The sequence below is a fragment of the Pezoporus flaviventris genome, unplaced genomic scaffold (genome assembly GCF_033815535.1).
Source record: "Pezoporus flaviventris isolate CSIRO_AGI_PZ_B2104156 unplaced genomic scaffold, CSIRO_AGI_Pfla_v1 ptg000204l, whole genome shotgun sequence".
Lineage (NCBI taxonomy): Eukaryota > Metazoa > Chordata > Aves > Psittaciformes > Psittacidae > Pezoporus > Pezoporus flaviventris.
The window spans coordinates 235,189-258,134 of NW_026892752.1; the positions used below are offsets into that span (position 1 = coordinate 235,189).

General features: G+C 47.0%; 1 protein-coding gene across 4 annotated transcripts in view; it reads left to right on the plus strand.

The window, feature by feature from the left end:
* Positions 1–22,371, plus strand: part of LOC133262223 (splicing factor 3B subunit 3-like) — a 58,204-nt gene extending 35,833 nt beyond the window's left edge. For 3 of the 4 annotated variants that reach the window (XM_061441184.1, XM_061441188.1, XM_061441187.1), the window contains 15 exons: positions 1,101–1,252; positions 1,666–1,821; positions 2,223–2,378; positions 3,060–3,203; positions 4,571–4,693; positions 6,230–6,384; positions 7,684–7,858; positions 8,743–8,948; positions 9,834–9,990; positions 16,647–16,772; positions 17,823–18,035; positions 18,968–19,066; positions 19,518–19,661; positions 20,356–20,460; positions 21,453–22,371. In XM_061441184.1, the coding sequence (XP_061297168.1) occupies positions 1,101–1,252; positions 1,666–1,821; positions 2,223–2,378; positions 3,060–3,203; positions 4,571–4,693; positions 6,230–6,384; positions 7,684–7,858; positions 8,743–8,948; positions 9,834–9,990; positions 16,647–16,772; positions 17,823–18,035; positions 18,968–19,066; positions 19,518–19,661; positions 20,356–20,460; positions 21,453–21,593 (2,252 nt within the window). In that variant the 3' untranslated portion in view covers positions 21,594–22,371. The remainder of the gene's footprint in view (positions 1–1,100; positions 1,253–1,665; positions 1,822–2,222; positions 2,379–3,059; positions 3,204–4,570; positions 4,694–6,229; positions 6,385–7,683; positions 7,859–8,742; positions 8,949–9,833; positions 9,991–16,646; positions 16,773–17,822; positions 18,036–18,967; positions 19,067–19,517; positions 19,662–20,355; positions 20,461–21,452) is intronic. The other variant, XM_061441186.1, reaches the window with a different exon arrangement.
* The last annotated feature ends 575 nt before the right edge of the window (positions 22,372–22,946 follow it).

Consider the following 22,946-nt stretch of genomic DNA (forward strand, 5'->3'; position numbering starts at 1 on the left):
GCTAATTGTCTTGTGCTGTGGTGCATAAGTCTGAGCTTTGGGTTGAGTTGGGTCAAAATGGGGATTTTTTTCTTTTTAAGAAATAGCACTTGCATGACAACAGCAGCAGAAGTGGAGTTGCTTATCTGAGGCAATCCTCCATTTCCCAACAGACTTCATTGTTTCTGTTGCTTTTGTTATTCTGTTTTAATGACTCTCCTCTACCCTTCCTTAATGCCTGTCACCTTCTGCAGAATCAAAATGGACAGCAGTAAACCAGGGCATTCCCTTTACCCAGTCCTACTACCCTTGTTTCCCACAAAGTTTCCCTAATTCCAAATAAGCTCTTACAACTATTTTAATTAGCATAGCTCTTCCACATGCAAGCTACTGGACGCTCTCAAGCTGTCCCTCTTAGGAGAAGCCAGTACTGGAGATAGTAGTTGCAATACTGTCACTTGTTCCAGTAGAAGTAAAGGTCAGTGTCTGCTCTATCTTAAAAACATAATTGTTTCTCATCCCAGGAGACTATGGGTGGCTGTGTGATGAATGTAAGCCAGCTGAGCTTCTGGATGAGGGTAGAGCAAGCTAAGCCTGAGCTCCTCTGCTGCACTGCACCTGACTCATTCTCTGCAGCCTTTAATTATGTGGATGCTGGATAGATATGAGGTCCTGTAACCTCCTGTTTGCAGCATCCATGGTGTGGTTTCTGCAGATGAGTTCCATGTGTTCACATTATTGGGGTATTTCTTTTTACTTTGTTGGGTGTTAAATCTGGATTCAGCTCCTGGTGTGAGATGGGGTGAATGTCTTAAAGGCTTCAAGACCTTGTGCTGCCTTTGAAAAAAGTAGGCTGGAGTCTTGCTTGCCAGAATCCAGAGTATGATGAATTGACTCTGTATCTGGATCATCATTTGATCCCTGGTTCAGTCTTGCATTGTTTGGAGTCTAGCAGTGGCTGGCTTTCAGACAGTGTGTCCTAGAATTGCATAATACTGCCAGCAGAAGTGATTACCATAGGAATTCTGAGTAACTGCTGGACATTTGTCAGGCTGCTAATTTTGTTGGGAAGCTTTGCATTTATTTAATCAGCACCCTTTTTTCCTGTCTCCCTTGATCAGATGAATTTGATGCCTATATTATTGTGTCCTTTGTAAATGCCACACTGGTGCTGTCTATCGGAGAGACTGTAGAAGAAGTGACTGACTCAGGATTCCTGGGTACTACACCCACCTTGTCTTGCTCTCTTCTTGGTGATGATGCTTTGGTACAGGTAATGGAAAGCTGCTTCTGACGTGTCTGCTTATGTCTGCCACTCTCCGCTTGCTGCATGGCTGTGGCTTCTACAGTAGTGCAACATATATCATATCTAAAGGTGTGGATTGTCAAAGAATTACACTTGATTTGTTTCCTTTCCTTTTTACATCCTGCTAAGTGAAACTGGACCAGATGAAGATGGTCCTAATCTTCTTTGTTGTGTGCCTAGTAGTTCCTTGCTGTAGCTCAAAGGTGCAATGCTTCCAGCTGGCAAGTGGCTTTGTGCTAGTTCAGCCTGTTGCATAGCTAGTAGATCACCACTGCCAGGAGTGCAGTGTTTACCTTTGGCTTTTCTGTGTCAGAACCACCAGTGAGATGGGAGTTGTGAAGGGTGGTAAATACAGAATTGCTGTGACCTTATTTTTTCAGGTTTATCCAGATGGGATCCGGCACATCCGAGCAGATAAGAGAGTAAATGAATGGAAGACACCAGGGAAGAAAACCATTGTAAAATGTGCTGTGAACCAGAGACAAGTTGTGATAGCACTGACTGGAGGAGAGCTGGTTTACTTTGAGATGGACCCAGTATGTGCGTTAATGTGGTGAATGAGTTTGGAAGAGCAAGGTGGAGTACAGGACATGCCAGAGACTGATCCTTGATCAGACTTGCAGACAGGGATTCTGTAGTGAAGCATCCTTCTTGAATGGGTAGATAAAAGCCCTGCAGAGATGGAGTGTATCTGTCTGAGATGATTAAATTAAAGTCTCTGAAGTTCATAACTGAGGCTGGAAATTGTGTACTTATCCTATTGCTATTCTGGTTCTTCCAACTGTAGCTGAAATAATGCTGTAAATAAATGTTTTTTAAAAAATATGGAAAATCTGAAGCACTGTCTTAAAGCAGGGGGAGAAGGTGTGGAGAAACATTTTGGTGCTGGTTTGCCACATTGGGTAGTCAATAAGTCTCTTGCATTTTTCTTTTTCAGTCAGGACAGCTGAATGAGTACACAGAGAGAAAGGAGATGTCGGCTGACGTCGTTTGTATGAGCCTGGCCAATGTTCCTCCTGGGGAGCAGCGCTCCCGGTTCCTTGCTGTTGGGCTGGTGGACAACACTGTCAGAATTATTTCCCTTGACCCTTCAGTGAGTAGCTGTGCTGTTGCTGCCTCTTCCATTGGCTTGAAATGTTGAGAAGGGGTATTCCAGAGGTGGGCTGCATCCATATTCAGGTGGATGACCAGGAATGAATAGTTTATGTGTCTTTTCTGTGGGAGGAAGCATGGCTCCTCATCCTAACCTGTAACAATTCCCTTGTTTTATCTAGTCTTACCCATTCCTGGAGGCTCATCTGATGAGAAATTAAAGCATTTTCTTCATTGTTTTGTTTTAGGTTTTGGTTTTGTGTGTTTGGGATTTTTTGTTTGTTTTCCTCGTCTCACTGTTTATACCTGTACTAAGGCAGACTCATTCTGCAGTCAGGGTCAGCACTACCTTCCTCTACCTGCACCAGAGGAGTGAGTGTTCAGAGGATGGCTGAAGTAATATAAACTTTGCTTAGGTCTCCCCATGCTAAACAGCTGCAAACTGCTGGAACAGTGGAAAGGATCTAGTTTATCTTCTCCAAACCCCAGGACTGCTACCACTCTTGCTTGCCAAAATCCACAGAGGCAGTGTCTATTTGGACTTTTTCCTTTTTGCTGTGCTAAATACTTCTTTTTGGAGATTTAAAAGGGCATCTTGAAGTTTCTTAGATGGAGCTTGAATCCCCTCTTGCCATGCCAAGCCTTGCTGACTGCTGTATCACCTCTTTTCCATCTCCCACAGGATTGCTTACAGCCGCTGAGTATGCAGGCCCTCCCTGCACAGCCTGAGTCACTGTGCATCGTGGAAATGGGTGGCACGGAGAAGCAGGATGAGCTGGGGGAGAGGGGATCCATTGGCTTTCTGTACCTGAACATTGGACTGCAGGTGAGAGGCACCTGCCTGGTTCTGACAGGCGTGTCTTGGTGAGCTTTTGCTTGAAAGATGGATTGTGAAAGTAGCCTTGTCATCATGCAGCACAACACAAAGCCTGTCTCTTCCCTCTTTGTTACAACAGGCTTAACAACTGAGATTGGGAAATTCACTGTGTGACTAGAGGTACAGCCACTCACTCACTCCCCCTCTTCCTCCCCCCCGGCATGCAGAGGAGAATTGAAAGAATGTAACTCCCACGGGTTGAGAGAAGAACAGTCCAATAACTAAAATATAATACAAAACTATTACCCAGCCCAACCTGAGCAGTGATCTGGGCTTTCTGAGTGACTCCCCCCAGTTTCTATAATGGGCATGATATGCTGTGGTATTGAATACCCCTTTGGCTAGTTTGGGTCTGGTGTCCTGTCGCTGCTTCCTCCCAGCTTCTTGTGCCCCTCCTCGCTAGCAGAGCATGAGACTGGAAAGTCCTTGATCTGAATAAACATTACTTAGCAGCAACTAAACCATCAGTGTGTTATCAGCATTGTTCTCAGCCAAAACACAGCACTGCACCAGCTACTAGGAAGGAGAAAAATAACTGTTACAGCAGAACCCAGGACACATTACTAGACTTAAGACGAGTCAAAAGACAGCTTATTATCCCAAATGTCATGTAGGACAAATTGCGCTTTTCCCCTTCCAGAAAGAGGTCATATTCTAAAAATATATTTCTGGGTGAAATGTTGGGCGGTTCTTTAGAAACTGCCTGTAGGGCCAAGTATCAAAGAAGTAACTGCCCATAACCACAGGCTCTGTTCTAGTAACTGCTGTTACACAGCTTTTTGTTGCATCCAGTACTGACTATGTGATCTTTGACCAAAAATGTTGTTGTGACAGGTCAGCGTGTGGTAAAAACAGCCAGAGTAGTCTAGGTTCTTTCACATACCTCAAGCTTGATGTCAGCATGCAAGCTCTTTTTAAGTAGTGTGATGTTTTGGGTAAATGCATTTGTACCAACAGGGATTTGGATCTGGAATTAGCCCTCAGGTTTTTATGGCTTATGGGATGTACTAAATTTCTTGATCTGTGGTCTGGTTTTTGGCTTTTTCCTGTTTGAGAGGTGTGTGTGTGTTACAAGTAATTCCTTTTGGCCCTGTGGAAGTGTGCAGGAACTTTTTTCATAAAATGAAACATAAAATGTGCATGAACTCTTTTTCATATTAAGAGCCAATTTGTATACAGTGTGGTCGTAGAAGAGAGTTGTACCGGAAGCTAGGAATAAGCACCCAATTCTTCAGAAATTTCCTCTTTGTTTTGAATAATGGCTGTTCCTTCTTGTCTGTAATCTTGATCCAACTTTTTGGTTTGCTAATGTCAAGAATGGTGTGCTGCTGCGAACTGTCCTGGATCCTGTTACCGGTGATCTTTCTGATACCAGGACCAGATATCTTGGCTCCCGGCCTGTGAAACTCTTCAGGGTCCTAATGCAAGGCCAAGAGGCGGTAAGTGAGGCGAGCTCAGAGGGGTACAGATCCAGTCCTCAGATGTAGCATCCTGTTTTTCTTTATTGACGGGCAGGGTGGGTGAAAAGGAAAAGGAGAAAAATAACTGTTACAGCTGAACCCAGGGCAGTGGGGAAGTGTCCTGCTGTGCTGCAAGGACCCTCTGTGTAAGGGTGGGAAGTAGAATGACTTCATTATGGATCTGCCTGGCTCACAGCTTGCTCACTCACAATCAGCCTTGTTCATGTTGGCATTCCCCTTACTGCTTAGGAAGTAATGTGTAGTGCTGCCCTGTGTTCTTTGAACTAGGACTCATCTGACCCATAGGTTGTGTTTGCAGCATGCCTGGAAAGCTCTGAGCAGATACTTGGGCTTAGAGACACTGAAAAACCTCACCTTGCCTGCCTTAGTGCACAGGGCAGAAAGAGCCCCTTGCAGAAACCTTCCCCTTGACTGCTTAATGCAGCAATGGTTGTCTCCTGTGCATGTTGAGAATGGCTCAGCCCCTGGCTGGACAGCTGCCGCACATGGTTCAGGGAAAACATTTGCAGGCTTTGGCATAGAGGGAAGAAAGTGTTTCATCAGAAGTGCCATTTCCAGCCCTTGTGATGTGGCACTGGGGAGGTCAGCTACCCCCTGTTTGACTCATTTTGGGATGATACCTTCAGAATTGAGAAATACTGCTGGTTAGTTCAGGGGGCTGGATCAGGGAATCCAAGCTCTGCTTCAGTGTTATGGTACACTGGGTGAATCTCTTCAACTTGCTTCTGCCAAGTGTACCTTGGAGGTGAGGTGCTTTGCAGCTCTAGCAGAGGATGAGTATGGAATAGCTGAGTGCTTTTCTGCTTTGAGTCCACTCTTGGTTCATTGTCTCACAGTATGGAGAATAAAAATAAACTGTTTATGGCCGGTCAGTGATAAGTGTGGGGTAGCCTGTGAGTGTCAGTGTAATTCCAGCTGCTGTTGCCCAGGCAGAAAGTAAGGTTACACTAAAATTGAGTTAACTAAGTGTATAAAGCTGAAGAGTTTAGAAGTCCATCTGCTTCCTTTGCTTCCATTAACTTGATTGAAGATAGGCTACTGATGATTTTAAGTAAATTCCACTTGAGTGCTATAGCATAGCATTTGGATGGTGACAAAACAGTAAATATTTATTATAAAAGACTTGTTCCTATTAGAACAGGCTGTTGTTTTTTTTTAAAAAAAGCTATGAAAGTATTTATCTTGGCTTTTTACAGATAACAGTTTTTATTGCACCTCAGTTTGAGTATTTGTTGTCTTAATAGTGCTTTAAAGTTCCTCTTCATGCCATACGCAATTTCTAGATAAAACTGTTTCTTGAAAGCAAGCAGAATCTTGTGCAAGATTCTGCACGAGAGCACAAGAGAGGGTGTGCTCTGGGCTGGATGGAGTCCACCCCCAAGAACTCAGGTGTTCTATTGGGTAAGAGTCTGGCACTGTACATCCCTTTGTATTGCAAGGAGTGAGCTTGTTTCCATCCCCAGACCTAATAAATTTGTTGTCTGCCTTCCCCAGGTGCTGGCCATGTCAAGCCGATCCTGGCTCAGTTATTCCTATCAGTCACGCTTCCACCTGACTCCACTGTCTTATGAGACACTGGAGTTTGCATCTGGTTTTGCTTCTGAGCAGTGCCCAGAGGGCATTGTAGCCATCTCCACAAACACACTGAGGTAAGAACTGATGGGGGAACATGGAATAGTTAGGGTTGGAAAGGACCTTAAGATCATCTAGTTACAACCCCCCTGCCATGGGCAGGGACACCTCCCACTAAACCATGTCACCCAATGCTCTGTCCAACCTGGCCTTGAACACTGCCAGGGATGGAGCATTCACAACTTCCCTGGGCAACCCATTCCAGTGCCTCACCACCCTTACAGTAAAGAATTTCTTCTAAGTAACATGCTTACTTCCAGGCTGGGATGCAAGGCAGGCAGAGGGGTGGTGAATTCTCACTATATATTCAAAAGGAAAGAGGTAAAATGACTTAAGAATTAAGGTCTTTTTGAGGTTATTTGATTATGGATAATGATTTGGTGGAAACACTCTGGATTTTGGAAAACAAATAGAATACAAGGGTAGTTATGCTATCAGAAAAAAATAGGTTGTGCTTCTCTGACTTATATTTCCCAGCTTCTTTAAATAATAACTGAATTTCGGGTTATCCTTAAATTCTCTGATCCTTAGAGGGAAGCTTTTGATAGCTGTGAACCTGTTGTGTATTAGGATCTTGTGGCTTGTGATCTGAATTTGCTACTTTGCAGAAAACAAGCCACGTGATTTAAGAAATCGGAGGCATGACAGGGGTGTATTTGTTGCCTTTTTTGAAATTTCAGCTTAGATGCTAAAAACACAAATGAAAATAATGGACCACAAATTCAGGAGCTCTGTCATATGCACTTGAATAGGCACTTTTTTCATATTTGTCCTCACTGAAATATTACAACATTCATTGCTTTTAAAGGAGTTATTCTTTTTGGAGAGACTTGTGGTTTTTAGTCACCAAATGCCAGAAGAACTGTCATTTCAGCTGGCAAGTCACAGGAAAAAAGAGTTGGCATTGCGTTTCTCATACTGTTTTAACTGAAGTGCCCCCGAGGAGCATTTGATTACGTGTCCAAGTCTGTTTCACATTTAGATTCAGATGGTGTTTCTCCAAATGTACACTTCCCTTCTTCCATGTGCCCTTTGTTCCTCTTGGGATAGACTTGCTTCAGCACCCTGGGACAGAGAAGCCCTCAAGTCAACCTTGTGTTGCAGAGCACTCCTGTCCCACAGCATTGTCTCCTGTTTAGGATGCTAGTTCTGCTCTGCACTCTTGGAGCTGTTTGCTAGTTGCTCTTTGGCCTGAGAAAGGTGCTGCTTGTCTCCAGCACTAGCCAGTTTCACAGATGTAAAGTTCAACTTCAGTTTTGTTGTCTTGGACAGCTGCTTTTGGATCTTATTCAACACGTCACATCTTTCTCCCCCAGGATTTTGGCACTGGAGAAGCTGGGGGCAGTCTTCAACCAGGTTGCCTTCCCGCTGCAGTACACACCCCGAAAATTTGTCATTCATCCAGAGAGCAACAACGTGATCATTATTGAGACGGACCACAACGCTTACACTGAGGCCACCAAGGCGCAGAGGAAGCAGCAAATGGCTGAGGTAATTGGGGTTAGGGACGGGTATACACTTCTGTTCCCTCGAGGGAACTTCTGCAACTGGAAATCCTGCCTGCTTGCCAGTTCCCAGATGCTGTTGCCGGCAAGTTCTTGTGCCCTGTGTGAATGCAGGGGCTGAAGGGAGTGAAGATCTGCCTCAAAACATCCATTTCATCAGAATACACTACTTTCTAGTGCTCCTTTCTTTGCGTGTTATTATGGCAGGCTTTAAGAACCACATATTGGAGGACAGTCATGCTTTTGTAGCACATTCTCTGGGCTTTCTGTGACTGAGGATGTTTGGATTTTAGTGGGTTATTTTCTTCTCAATGTTGTTTCTAGTTGCTGAATTAAAGAAAGCTCCCCAGACAACTGCCCCTTGGGCAGGGCAGAGCTGACACGGCTGTGCTCTGAGCTGCAGAGGCTCCCTTGGGAATAAGCTCAGGGTGGGTGGAAGCTTTGAGATTTGGTGGTTTTTGTCCTCACAGGCAGTACCTTGCCCTGGAATACCTGGGCTTAGGGGAAACAGGGAGGCTATATTTTTCACACAGTATCTGCCGACGGCGAGGAGAAGCAAGGCACGCCAACCCAATATGGGTGATAAGCAAGCTTCCTACTTTATTCGTGTCGCACATAGATTATATCCTCGTGGTGTTAATTACGCCTACTAGTCACAACAGCATTGGTTAGTTCTAAACGGTCTCATTCACAGTCTCCTCCCACATCTGGTTTCCAGTTACCTGTGAGGCCTACACTTTGCTTTGCTCGCACAAGGCCTCTAAGGATCCATGGCCTTGCTCTTGGAGCCATTCTGCAACAAGTATCAGCATGTATGGTAAGGCAATTCACTGAGCTGTTCTTTTTCTCTTGTCCCTTAATGTGCCTTAGGAAATGGTGGAAGCTGCTGGTGAAGATGAGAGGGAGTTGGCTGCTGAGATGGCTGCAGCCTTTCTAAATGAGAATCTTCCTGAGTCCATCTTTGGTGCTCCCAAGGCAGGGAATGGACAGTGGGCCTCTGTTATCAGGGTCATGAACCCTATCCAGGGAAATACGTTAGATCTGGTCCAGCTAGAGCAGAACGAAGCTGCCTTCAGGTAAGAAGCATTGCTACGTGCACCAAGAATCTGCTTGTGATGAGTCTTCTGTGGGGTTTTTGTTCCTTCTTTTACTTAGCTGTTACCAAGTTGAAATGCAGATGCAGTGTGTTATCAGGAGACTGGCTTGAATCCCAAAAGTGATTGACATATGCTTAAAGCTTTTGTCTTGCCTTTCCTTCCCACCCTGTTCTGTCTGCATGTGACAGCAGGAGGTGGTGCTCCAGATGGGTTTGCTGGACCCCAGCGCTTAAAGAACACCATGGGGATGTAAATGACAGATAAGAGAGCTGGGAACAAGACAATGTGATGCAGTCTCTCACTTTCCCTTCTCATCCAGATAAACTGAGGATAGATTAAATGGAAAGGAAGCGTTAGAGGGTCTGGAGGGGAAAACCAACATAATAACCACAAAAAATAGCAAATGCCTCAGCAGGTGAAGTGGAGCTAGGTCACACTAGTCCAAAAGGCTGACTCTGCCCTGTTCTTTCCAGGATTCCCAACCTGACTGAGCTAGGCACTGAGCAGGAAATAACACTGGAAGATGAGGAAAGTTTTATGTACATGTCCAAATTGGGACAGCTTTTGAAAAATGAATTCTAATGGAGCTTTGCACATTGCTAGGCAGTGTCCAGCCTGTGAAAGCATATGGATATACTTGACAGCTGGACCACATCTTTTTATATGGGGAGTGTGGAAGAATGTGCATTAAACATTTCTCCAGGGGGGAAAAATTACCTCTGAAAATGAGATGTCAGTGTTGGAAGTTTGGGCTTCCATATCTCTGCCTGGCTAGGTGCAAGTCCTGCTGTCAGGGAATCCAGTCTATGTGTGTAGTGTTAGTCATGATCATATTCATCTCCTGACATGTCCTGTCATCTCCAGTGTGGCCGTGTGCCGGTTCTCCAATACTGGTGATGAGTGGTACGTGCTGGTGGGAGTTGCTAAGGACCTGATCCTGAACCCACACTCAGTTGCTGGGGGATTTGTCTACACGTACAAGCTGGTGAATAGTGGTGAAAAGCTGGAATTTCTGCACAAGGTGAGAGGGATAACTGCGTCATTCACAGGCAGGGTGCTGGAATAGCTGTTACTTCACCCTGAATGCTACAGTAATAGTGCAGTACTCAATCCTGGGCAAGATTGTCATGATGATGGTACGCACTAGAAGCAGCCTTGGAGAAAATATAAGCTGCCTCCTACAAAATCATTTGGGACAGCTATTGCAGGGCTGAGGGTTGAACACAGGTCTCCTGAGAGTCAGAGTCTTATCCATGTCATTGGGTAAATGGGAAAGGAGCAGTGTTTTTTCATGCCCCTGTTAGGGAGGGGAAGGGACACTGTGCTGTTTACTTTTTGGAATATTAGCTCAGGGAGCTGCTCTGAGCACCTGTTTACAATGCAAATTCATATTGGGTCACTGGGACCCTGGTGCTAAGGCTCTCAGTCCTTGGCTGGTCAGATGAAGGAAGCTGGTGTGCGCTGTCATGTTTCCTCTGATGCAGTTTTGGTCGAGTGTAGAAATGATTAGTTGCCTCGTGACCAGTTTGCTTGACAGGTGTCTGTGGCTTGAGTGAGTGTTTCAGCAGAACTCTGTTCAAACTAAATGCTGTTCTCCTTCCCATGTGCTTCCAGCATGGCTGAGATTTGAGTTCTCTGGACTTGCTTCAACAGCCCCAGGTCCTTCTTATGTTGAGGACATCAGACCATCACACAGTACTCCAAGTGGGGTCTCATGAGAGCAGAGCAGAGTAGAGGGGCAGGGTCACCTCCTGGCTGGTCACACTCCTTTTGATGCAGCCCAGGATACAGGTGATTTCTGGGCTGGAGCACACACTGAAGCCAGCTCATGTTCAGTTTCCCATCAACCAACACCCCCAAGTCTTTCTCCGCAGGGCTGCTCTGAATCTCTTCTTTGCCCAACCTGTAGCTGTGCCTGGGATTGCTCCGACCCAGGTGTAGGACCTTGCACTTGGCATGGTTAAATGTAAGCAGCGAGGAGAAGCAGACAGGCCAACCCAGTATGGGTGATAAGCAAACTTCTACTTTATTTGTGAAGCAGTTCACTTATATAGGAGTGGTATTTAGCCACTCCTGCTAGGCACAACAGTATTGGTTAGACCCACACAGCTTCCTCCACATTCTCCTCCCACCTCCGGTATCCGGTTACCTGTGGGGCCTGCCCCTTGCCTTGCTCGCACAGGCCTCTAAGGCTCCATGGCCTTGCTCTTAGAGCCATTCTGCAACAATTCCCCCCTTTTTCTTTGTGCAAGCAAGGCATTGTGGGTTATTCTGTTCACCTGTGTTATCACACAACTATAAGCTAGTTTAATAGTTACAATGATTAACCTAACAATGATACATAAGCGCAGTACTTCAAATAGCAGTGTTTTAAGTCAACCTGTAATGCCCCATGAGGACAACCATTTAGTTATCCCTAGGTCACTGCTCACTTGCAGTTGCTGAGTAAGCGGAGCCAGGGTTTTCAGCTGTGCATGTATCGAATTAAAATGACCAGAAAGATTCATACAACACATTCTATCAAACTCTTCACATCCATGTCCCTGTGCCAACAACAAAAGGTTCTGCAGTGTTGCATGTCTTAGATAGTCAACATTTAAACAACAAATCAGATTGTAGCCTTCGATGTAGTATTTGTCTGCTTAGCAACTCAGTCTGCTTAGTTGAGCCAAAGCCCCGGCTGAAGCACTTACAGTGATTTCGCATATTATGATTGGATACATGTCTTGAAGACACTTAATGACTAACATATAATTGGTTAAACACAGGTGTGAGAACTCAACCTTGAAAGCTTGACAACAGTCCACAGTTCTCATTAACTCAGTGAATTCCAGCCTCTTATCTTGCTTGCTTAAGCTTCTTCAGGCCTCTCATGGCCTTGCTGTATCTTTCAGGACCATTCAGAGTTTATGTACCAATTATGCATTCTCCCGTGAGAACACTGTCTCCACATCTCCCCCCTTTTGTTTTATCCAGTAACAAGTCTCTACTACAGCAAGGCACACACAAATTTACATTAGCAGAGTAACTATTACAGGGTGCAGCAGCATGTTGAAGATGCTGATGGCAGTGAGGGACTAGCCAAAGAAATTTCTTACCAGTGGAATTCTCCCCCCGTCTTAATTTGTTCTATCACCGACTACCATTGTATTAAAATCTTTCTAGCTTTTTTTTTTTTTTTGCCTGCAAAAGCCATCCTGCTGGGCAGCAACTATAGCGACCTGCCTGCTTCAGCAGCAGCCATAAATACCCGCTGGCAACCGCACCTTTACGTTAACCCTTTCATGCCCGAAATGTTAAACAGCTACCCGTTGAAAGCTTTTACATGAACCCAACAACAAGAAAAATACACAGAACACCGTCTGCCCTCAGCACACACAAACACACGCGTATGGGATCCCACAAGCACACGCCACACAACTACAATATTTGAAGTACAAAATCCAGACAATCATTACTCCCACTACAGTTCCACGTACAGAACGTGGCACAAGGACCCTGTGGAGACTAACAGCAAACCAGCTCCGAGAAGCATCATTGCAGTGCGAGGTGGCAGGATCAACCTTAGCAGGCGTCCCTGCAGAGGTTCTGCCTTCCCCACGTCGTATGAGGCTTGGACTTTTATACTGACCAAAATGCACAGTCATTCCGACACAGGTGGCCAGCCTGTGCTGGAAGAAGTGGCCAGCAGTATCTACAGAGGTCTCCAAGGGTTGATAGAAACATGGACATACTTATATTTACCAACTTCTAGTACATGAGTATCACAGAGAAACTGTATGGGCTCCCCCTGTCAATTGCAAGAAAAAATCATAACATATACAGCTTGAGTATAAGAGGATTTTAACGCATACGTGGTCACTGTTTGTCAGGCCTCCTTAACTATTTTGAGATCAAGAGCTTCCCACTCTTTAGCCCCCTGCTGTGTAGTAAACACAGGATATGCAAAGATGCCCATTGCAGAAAATTCCCCAGTAATGATCGCATCCTTGGTTACCCATTGTTACAGCTGAGCCTCTCCAGGGCCAGTGAGTCTGAGCAGACCGACCCGGGAGACCAAGAGTCAGTCTGGAAGCAGAGGATATAAATCTGGCTCGGATTGAGGGGATTCGGGGGCTGATCCTGGGTCCAACTCAGGGTCTCCGTTGCTCGCAGCTGTCTTTCTTATCGGATGTCTCTCATTCGGTATGTAGCCATCTGCAGACCTGGCTCCTCCGTAACTGAGTTAAAAATTTCCACTCTAGAGCATAGTGGGTTGGAGAGACTCACAGTTCCTTTAAATCTCTCGCTAGCGCATGATCTCTATTTTGTCCTGCGTTCTTCAAAATGGCGCCGGAATCGATCCGGTGCCGAGGCACCGCCCACTTTCTTTCGGATTCCTCGACATTTATCATAGGTATCCCTTCTAATATACTTTCTCTGTCCTTTTCAAAGTCCCTACTTTCGGAACTGGGGTGGTGGGGGAGCAGGGGGTTACACCTCCTCCGTGGCACCTTGTGATGGAGGGGGAGAAAAGGAAGGGGGGGGAAACCCTGTGCTCCTGCGAGTTGGGGGGAACGAGTTGTAATCTTCCCCCGGTTTCAACCGACTGGGGACGTCTGTTCCTAGTTTCTCCGTTGCTACCACGGCAGTTTTCTTTTCCGCCTTGTATCTTTTTATACAGTTTATTACTTCTCTCCGTGGTTTACCGAGTTTCTTTGCTGTTTTTTCATCATTAAGCATTGAGTCAAATAGTTCTTCACCAAACTTTCGCCACTCACTCTCCTCAAAAACTGTATTAGGGTCTACAAAAATCCCTTAGCCTCCCCTACAGCCACTAGACCTGCTAGCTGCTTTAGAGTCTCAGGCTCAATTCCCCGCTTTTATAAAAAGCACTGTAAAAAGTTCAGGGCTCAGTTCCCCGCTTTTATAAAAAGCACTGTAATAAGTCCAGGGCTACCTCTCGGTCCATTTTCATGGCCGGCCTTTTCCGGATCGTCTTCTTCTGGATCGTCCTGTAACCTCGGTCTCCGGATCGGCCTCCCGACGCAGCAGTGTCTGGTACGCCCCAGTGGCGGACTCCTTTCGGTTAGTCCAAGCACCCGGGTCCGTCACGCCACTGCAGCAGCATTGCCCACGCTCCCCGGCCGCTGCCGCCGGCGCCGCTCACTCGCCGTTCCGGGTCCGTGATACTCAGAGCCCTGTAATCCGGGTCCCCGTTAACCGGGGCCCTGTAATCTGGCTCCCCGTAACCGGGGCCCTGTAATCCGGGTCCCCGCTAACCGGGGCCCTGTACTCCGGGTCCCCGTTAACCGGGGCCCTGTATTCCGGGTCCCCGGTAGCCGGGGCCCATTAGTCCATGGTCCCTATTCGGGCGCCATTTGTAAGCGGCGAGGAGAAGCAGACAGGCCAACCCAATATGGGTGATAAGCAAACTTTTACTTTATTTGTGACCCAGTTCACTTATATAGGAGTGGTATTTAGCCATTCCTCCGAGGCACAACAGTATTGGTTAGACCCACACAGCTTCCTCCACATTCTCCTCCCACCTCCAGGATCCGGTTACCTGTGGGGCCTGCCCCTTGCCTTGCTCGCACAGGCCTCTAAGGCTCCATGGCCTTGCTCTTAGAGCCATTCTGCAACAGTTAAACTTCATAAGGTTGGCATCAGCCCACCACACAAGCGTGTCGAGGTCCCTCTGGATGGCATTCCTTCCTTCCAGCAAATCAACCGAACCACACAGCTTGGTGTCATCGGCAAACTTGCTGAGGGCACACTCAATCCCACTGTCCATGTCAGTGACGCAGATGTTAAACAAGACCGGTCCCAACACCGATCCCTGAGGGACACCACTTGTTACTAGTCTCTAGCTGGACATTGAGCCATTGACCACAACTCTCTGCGTGCAGACATCCAACCAGTTTTTTATGCACCGAGTGGTCCATCCATCAAATTGATGTCTCTCCAATTTAGAGACAAGGATGTCGTGTGGGACAGTGTCGAATGCTTTGCACAAGTCCAGGTAGATGACATCAGCTGCTCTGCCCCTGTCCATCAGTTCTGTAGCCCCATCATAGATTGCCACCAAATTGGTCAGACAGGATTTCCCCTTATGAAGCCATGCTGGCTGTCACCAACCACCTTGTTGTTTTTCATGTGCCTTAGCATGCCTTCCAGGAGAATCTGCTCCAAGATTTTGCCAGGCACAGAGGTGAGACTGACTGGTCTGTAGTTCCCTGGGTCATCTGTGTTCCCCTTCTTGAAAATGGGGGTTATATTTCCCTTTTTCCATTTGTTGTTGGGAACTTCACCTGACTGCCATTTTTCAAATATGATGGACAGTGGCTTAGCGACTTCATTTGCCAGCTCCTTCAGGACCCATCGATGGATTTCATCAGGTCCCATGGACTTGTGCACGTTCAGGTTCTTAAGATGGTCTCCGACCAGATCCTCTCCTATAGTGGACCTAAGGTCTTCATTCTCACAGTCCCTGTGTCTGCCTTCCAAGACTTGGGTGGTGTGGTCAGAGCCTTTGCCAGTGAAGACTGAGGCAAAGAAGTCATTCAGAACCTCAGCCTTCTCCAAATCCAGGGTAGCCAGTTCTCCCAATAGCTTCTGGAGAGGGCCCACATTATCCCTAGACTTCCTTTTGGTGGCAACATACCTATAGAAGCCTTTCCTGTTACCCTTGACATCCCTGTCCAGACTCAATTCTGACTGGGCCTTAGCTTTCCTAACCTGGTCCCTAGCTTCCCTATGTCCCTGTATTCTTCCCAGGCCACCTGACCTCATTTCTACCTTCTATAAGCTTCTTTTTTCCTTTTACGTTTCCTCAGCAGTTCCTTATCCATCCATGGAGGCCTCCTGGCCTTCCTGCTACATTTCCTTCTTGTTGGGATGCAGCAATGCTCCTGAGCTTGTAGCAGGTGATCCTTGAATATCAACCAAGAGTCTTGCCCCCCCCGCCCTCTAGGGCTTTATCCCATGGAGCCTTACTAAACAGGTTCCTGAAAGAGGCCAAAATCTGCTTTTTTGAAGTCCAGGGCAGTGAGCTTGCTGCGTGCATGCCCCGTGATGATGTGAAATAACTTCTCTTAGCCAGTGCAATGAAGCTAGGAATGCTGTAACTGGAAACTCTCTACATGTTCCCATTCTCTGCTCTGGCTGATCCTTTTGGATTGATCAGTGGTGGATGATTTTTCAGTTACTGGAGTTGTTTGTGGGCACACTGTAGTTTGGGTTTAACACTTTCTTCAGTGGCAGCCTCGGAGCTGCTGTGGCAGATGGCTGACTTAAATTTATGCCTTTGTTTTAGAAACAGACAGTCTGGATGGATTTAGGCAAAATATAAAGTTCTTCTGTTGGGTATAAAACAAAACTAAGAACTGAGGCAACAAGATCCTTGTCTTCTTTTGCTGCCTGCCCAGCATGGGGTTCTTGCAGCAGTCTGACGCTTCAGTTGAGGGTACACTGCCAGCAGTGTGTACAGAGCTCTGCTAGCACCATGTGTGGTATGTGCTGCTCCCCAGAAGCCTTTTGCTGCTCCTGTAGAAAAAGATTGTAATTTACCTTTTACATTAAAAGCCTCGGCATAGGCCAGTGAGCTTTAACTGAACCATTGCCTGAATCCATTCTGAAGCTTGGTGTAAGGTTCATTCTGTTAATGAGGGTCTCACAGTCTTCCTTTTCCCTCTCTAGACCCCTGTGGAGGAGGTTCCTGCAGCCATTGCTCCATTCCAAGGCAGAGTCCTAATTGGAGTTGGAAAGCTCTTACGTGTATATGACCTGGGCAAGAAGAAACTGCTTCGCAAGTGTGAGAATAAGGTACTGGCTTTTGTTCTTGACCAGAGCTGTTAAATTGGAGAGAGTAATGCTTTGCAGCAGGAGCAAAACAGGGGGTTAGCTGCTACTCCAGCCAAGATGTGTCTGTGCACTTGGGTCTCAGAGCTGCATCTGTGCCTTGTGATGTGCACTGGATGCATGCATCCAGAGCAGTGTTGGCAGCTCTGGCTTGGCTGGCCTCTCGTGCTGCCCTTCTGCACCCTGAGCACATATTGCTTTCTTGTTGCTGTTCACACAGTTGTGTTGCAGGTTCCTTCTTGTAGCAGCTCAATGTAGGCTGTTAATGGCCACGTGCAGGAAGCCTTGTACAGACCATACCTTTGGCCAACTGCTGCAAATGCAAGAAGTCTTGTCCACATGCAAAATGACAGCTGTTGGAAATCCTTAAGTTAGTTGGTCAGTAGGCTGGGGACAGAAGTTGGAAGGTACTTATGAGCACTTCTTCATATCCTCAGAATCTTGAAAAGGGGATTTTGTCCTTGAAGTAGACGGTCCTTGCTGAGCATTTCTGGTACTTTAGGGAAAGAAACTGCAGAGCATGGCTTTCTAACTGTTAATGCCTGCTCTTCCCTCTCTCGTGCAGGCTGCAGAACCTCTGCCAGTAGCTCATTATTGCATAAAGGAACTCCAGCAAGCTCCCAGGCAGACTGGGAATTTGTAGGGAAAAGTATTTTTGTGTGTGTGTTGGGTGGTTTTGGGTGAGAGGACACTGAAGCAATGCCTGCTTGCAGGACTGGCCCTGGCATTTCAGTTCACAGGCTCACCAGCAGTGCTTGTTCTCTGGATGCTACTCATATTCAGCATGCTGAGAGTGGTGTGTGGTTGGGTTGCAAGGCCCTGTATTGACAGTGTATTTACCTCAGGGTTGTAGTATACCAGAAATAAGAGGTAGTTTTGGAGGAAATGATGGGAAATGGAGAGTGACCCATAGCTCCCAGCGGGAAATAGTGTTTCAGTTTGCATATGGTAGAGTTAATGGGTTACACTTCCCTGTTTTGAAGCACCAGGGTTTTGTCCTTTCTCTCTCAAAAGCACATTGCCAACTACATCTGTGGGATACAGACCATTGGGCACAGAGTGATTGTTTCAGATGTTCAGGAGAGTTTCATCTGGGTGCGCTACAAAAGGAATGAGAACCAGCTCATCATCTTTGCTGATGACACTTATCCCCGGTGGGTCACTGCAGCCACCCTCCTGGATTATGACACTGTGGCTGGAGCAGACAAGTTTGGCAACATCTGTGTGGTAAGCGTGCCTTGGAGAAGTCGGGGCTTCTTGGACAGGATGTATTTTTCCTTAAAATACCCATTATTTGTCCTAAAAGAATGAGGATCTGTGAATTGCTGCAGACAACGCTCTGTACCAGTCACTTGTTTTTACAGGGCAAGTAGCCATCGTCATAGTGGACGGCTGCAGTTTATCAGTTTGTGAGAAAGCAGACAAGTTAAAGCATCAGCAGGTCAAAAAACATGTTTCGGAAGCATTGTGTATTGGAATTGTCTCAAAACTTGCTGTGAAATAAGCCTTGAAATTAAGTTTGTGACTGAAAGGGCACATGAGAACTTGGGTCAGGGCTATCACTCTTACTTTCCCTGGTTAAACCTCATTGCTGACATTTAGCTTTCTCTGTCACTTTCTCTTGAAAGCTGGCTTTGTCAGTGCTGACACTGCCTCACTTGGCTGGATTTCAGCAGGGGAAGAGGAGAGAATAGATGGTCTTTCTGACAGAGCGTTGATCTCTTTCTGAAGTGTACTTAGCTGCTTTGGAGTGCAGAGTTCAGCAAGTGTCAGACACTGCACCCATGGTATTTAGCTGACTCACACAAATCAATCCTCTTTGGTTTTCCTGCCATACATCCATCAAACTGTTGCCTTAGTGGGAACCACCCTCAGGCCATTTTGACCATAGCTCCCAGGGTGATCGCAAGTGCTGGTCCAGGCAGAGATTGGTCATGAGGCCCTGCCCATGTTTTTGAGTGATAGACCATTGATCTTGACAACATGGTTGTCATTTAACTCTGAAGGCCTTGTTGAAGGGGCAAGTGGATTATTTTGCTCATAAGTGTGAGGTGATTCTTGTAGAGTCCACCATAGCAGCCTTTCAAGGGTCACAGGGATTCTCCAGAGATAATGTGCTGCTTCTCTGCAGCTTGCTGACTCTTTCTCTTTCAATGCAGGTGAGATTGCCTCCCAACACCAATGATGAGGTAGATGAGGATCCCACAGGCAACAAAGCTCTCTGGGACAGGGGGCTTCTTAATGGAGCATCACAGAAGGTAATGCTTCATGGGAAGCATGCAGTTATGGGAAAAGAATGTGCTGCTTTTCTGTGAAGTTCTCTGCAGTGTTGTCCAGGAGATGTGCAGGAGCAGAACTGCAGCTATATCTACTGTGCTGCAGGTGATGGGTTTTCACTGTCACTGGGAGCCAAATTCAGTTTCTGAAGTCACAGGTGCTGGGTGTTTGGTGATGTTTGATTGAAGCAGCACACTTGTTTTCTTCTCCTGCTTTCCCTTTTTACTTGCATCTGTTTGTCCAGCTCAAGAGGGTATATAGTTCAGCAGCATGCTGAATTTTGCCATCTGGTCCCAAGTGGAAGGCAGCTCCTCTTTAGAAAGGCATTTCAGAACTAGCAGGTGGCCAAATTTATTCTGCTTTTCACTCTCAAGCCTTTTGATGCTTTTATATAAGCTAAAGAAAAAACATGTTTCTGCGGTTGACTTTTAGGCTGAAGTGATTATGAATTACCACGTGGGAGAGACAGTGCTTTCTTTACAGAAGACCACGCTGATCCCAGGAGGCTCTGAATCGCTGGTGTATACCACCCTGTCTGGAGGGATAGGAATTTTGGTCCCTTTTACTTCCCACGAAGTAAGCAAGCCCCATCGTCATACTGCAGACTCGCTGCTTCTCTGTGCACTCACCTCCAGCCAGTATATTAATGTGCTGCATCCCTTGAGTGTAACTCCAGGGGTTTGCAGTGTGTGAAAACCTGGGCTGCAGGAGAGCCTGTGGCTGTGGGACAGGCTTTGATGTGAAGGGAAAGAGGGGGAGCTTCTTAGCTCTATGAAGAGTTGAGAGCTATTCTTGTTGCCCTGCTGTTGTAAATCTGCTTGTGCTGCAGAGGGGCTCTTGGGTGATTTAGTGTCTGTGAGGAGGAATCCTTTGGCATGCTTTGTGTAGCTTGTACACTGTAGTGATGAGGCGCTGATGCTTCAAGTGCTGAGGGTGGTTTTCTCCTCTCTCTTTGCTGTGGCCTCCTGAAGCAGTGGATGCCAAGACATTCACTCTTAAAGCTGCACCTCTGTGCTGTACAGCTACTGTATGTTCCAATTCCTGGGAGGCTGATCCCAGCCAAGGTGGCACAGTTGGCTGCCTGGCTCTGCTGTGGGTGCTCCCTGGGTGGAACTGTTGAGGGGTGACCATGACTCTGGCTGATGTGTGCAGGGCCACTCTAGCAGAACCTGATCATGCCAGTGTTCCAGCCCCGGTGGGTGTTGTCTTGCCTTGCTGGTGGCATTGATGTGTAACAAACTGTTCTCTTACCAATTCTTCATCTCCCCAGGATCACGACTTCTTCCAGCATGTGGAAATGCACTTAAGGTCTGAGCACCCTCCTCTCTGCGGGCGAGACCACCTCAGTTTCCGCTCCTACTACTTCCCAGTGAAGGTCAGTCCAAGTATTTAGAATCAGCTGGTCATGGGGGTGCAGAGACTTGCTTTAGGACATGGAACAGCTTTGAGGGCCTGACAGAAGCAAGTCAGGGTTGCTGTTCAGCAGGGAAGACTGGGGCAGTGTAAGCCATAGTTTGTGTAGGAACTGAAGCTAGCTCCTGAACAGCACTCTGATGACAGTACTTAGCGCTTAATACCGTGTCTGTTTTGGTTTCTTAACCCTTGTAATGAGCCTTCTGAGGGTTGGTCTCCAGACCCAAGCCCAGAGGTGCTGCTGTTGTGCTTCTGTACTTGGCACAGCATCTCCTTTCTCCATCAGGAGAAACAGCACTGAGTAGCTGTTTGCCTGCCACCTCAAACTGGGTGCTGCCTCAGGGATGTATTTTTTCACCACCATTTGAAAAGGGAAATCCCATAACAAACAGCTGTTCCTGTTTATTTCTGCTTTTGAGGAGCTGTGTTTGAAGCTGTCAAGTACTAAATGCTGTGACCAGAATGGTCTAGAGTACTGCACCAGAGTATCTGTGTGGTGACTACTACCAGGGTATTATTCATAGTAGCAGTCAGAAAGCTGTGCAAATGCAGAGGGTGTTCTTGTTCTTAATGTTCTCAGGGCTGATTTGCAGCATGGCCAGTCTCAAAGATGCCTCACATTTGGCTACAGCTGCCTTGCAGTCATCTTTTACAGCCTCCCCAGCATTCCCAGCACAGCGCTTGGACTCAAGTTGAATCCATCTTCCCTTCCCTTGTGTGATTCTTCACCTGCACCTAGGCTTTTGGGGTTTCTCCTTCATTAATCAAGCTGGCCAGTAATTAATTTGTTGCTAACTGCTGCTATTCAGCAGATGAGGTCACTGAGCATGGTCTTGTTTCCAGGACAGGATTAAGAAGCTCCTGGGAACAAATTGTTGCCATTAATTACCACTTAGTCAGGGTTCAGTGCTTCTGTGTGGTATGGATTCAATGCTCACCTCTTTGCCCCTCCAGAATGTGATTGATGGGGACCTGTGTGAGCAGTTCAACTCCATGGAGCTGAACAAACAGAAGAATGTGGCAGAAGAGTTGGACCGGACCCCACCTGAGGTGTCCAAGAAACTGGAAGACATCCGCACACGCTACGCTTTCTGAGCAGCCACCGACTGGAGCAGAGCATCTCCTCAGGCCTCCTGTGGACATTCTTCCAAGCACTGTTGGGAAGAGGATTGTGTGCTTTGCTTCCCTTTTTAAATACTGTTTTGCTCCTCTTGGTTTATGTTTTAAAGCAACATGACTCCAGTAAATACAGTATCAGATATTAGGTCTCCCACCACATCCTGCCATTTCTGTGAAGACTCCCAACATCCTGGTTTTGACCAGAGATTCCCTCTTGGGAAGTGCCCAAGGAAGGGTGTGGTGACCCCTCACCCTCATTTCCTTGGCCTCCCTTTAGGATGGGGGAGCCCGAGGGTATCTTGTGCTGGCCTCACAGAAAGCCCTGTAGGGCAGATCCAGTTGAGCCTTTGTAGGATCAAGTGGGTTTTGCAATTTCCCAGCGTTTTGGTAAAGGAAAGAGCTATGGCATGACTCAGGATTGCCAGGCTCTATTCAGTAGTTGGTGGTGAGAAAGTCTCTTCTTCCACTAGCCCTGGGAGCAGCTGGTGGGAAGCTTGGCTGTGTGGAGGGTGTATCTGTCATACTTGTCTTGAACATTCTCTTCTGAATTGTGAGAGGTTTTTTTTGGACTTGCCATTTCTGACTGTGTTCCCTGTAAATAGAGTTTTGTACAATGTTGACTCTTGGGGGTGGGGAAGAGTGAGGCCTGAGTCTGGGACTTGATTTGTTTCATAATAACTTTGGCAAGAGCAGTGTCTCCAAGCTGTGACTGAGAGCAGCACATGAAGAATAAAAGCCTGTTTTTTTACAAGCCTGACCCTGGGGTTCTCTCCTTTGCAGCAGCTATCCTGACCTGGTGGCAGCAGGAGGGTGCAGGAGTACAGAAACATCCGTGCCCTGTGCCCTGGCTGTGGGCTGGAGCTGTGCTGCAGCCCTGCAGGTATCAGACCATGAGTCCTCCTCCTCTTCCCTGCCTGCTCTGCCTGGAGCTGGTCCCAAGCCCAACGGCATGTCCTGCAGCCAGATACTGCTGTCCAGCACCACTTTATGCCTGGACATGCACAAAGTGGGGTATGTGGAGAAAGGGTGTGAGGGAAAGGTCTTCCCTCCCACTACTGTTTCTCCAGCCCTTCCAGGGCAGGGCTGCGGCTCTGGGAGGAGCAGCTGGCTGCCATGATGGCAGGAGAAGGTGTGTCTTCCTTGCCAACCACACAGCAGGTGCCTCTTGGTTTTATCTTCAGTCTGGGCTTTGATCCCTGGCTTACTGGGACCGTGTGGGTCCCAGTGGGCCTGTCTCTGGGGAGCTGGGAGCCCTCCCTTGATGTGTGGTATCCAATGAAGGAACCCTGGCCTCCTCCCTGCTCAGAATGATGGGCAGCCCCTGGCCCA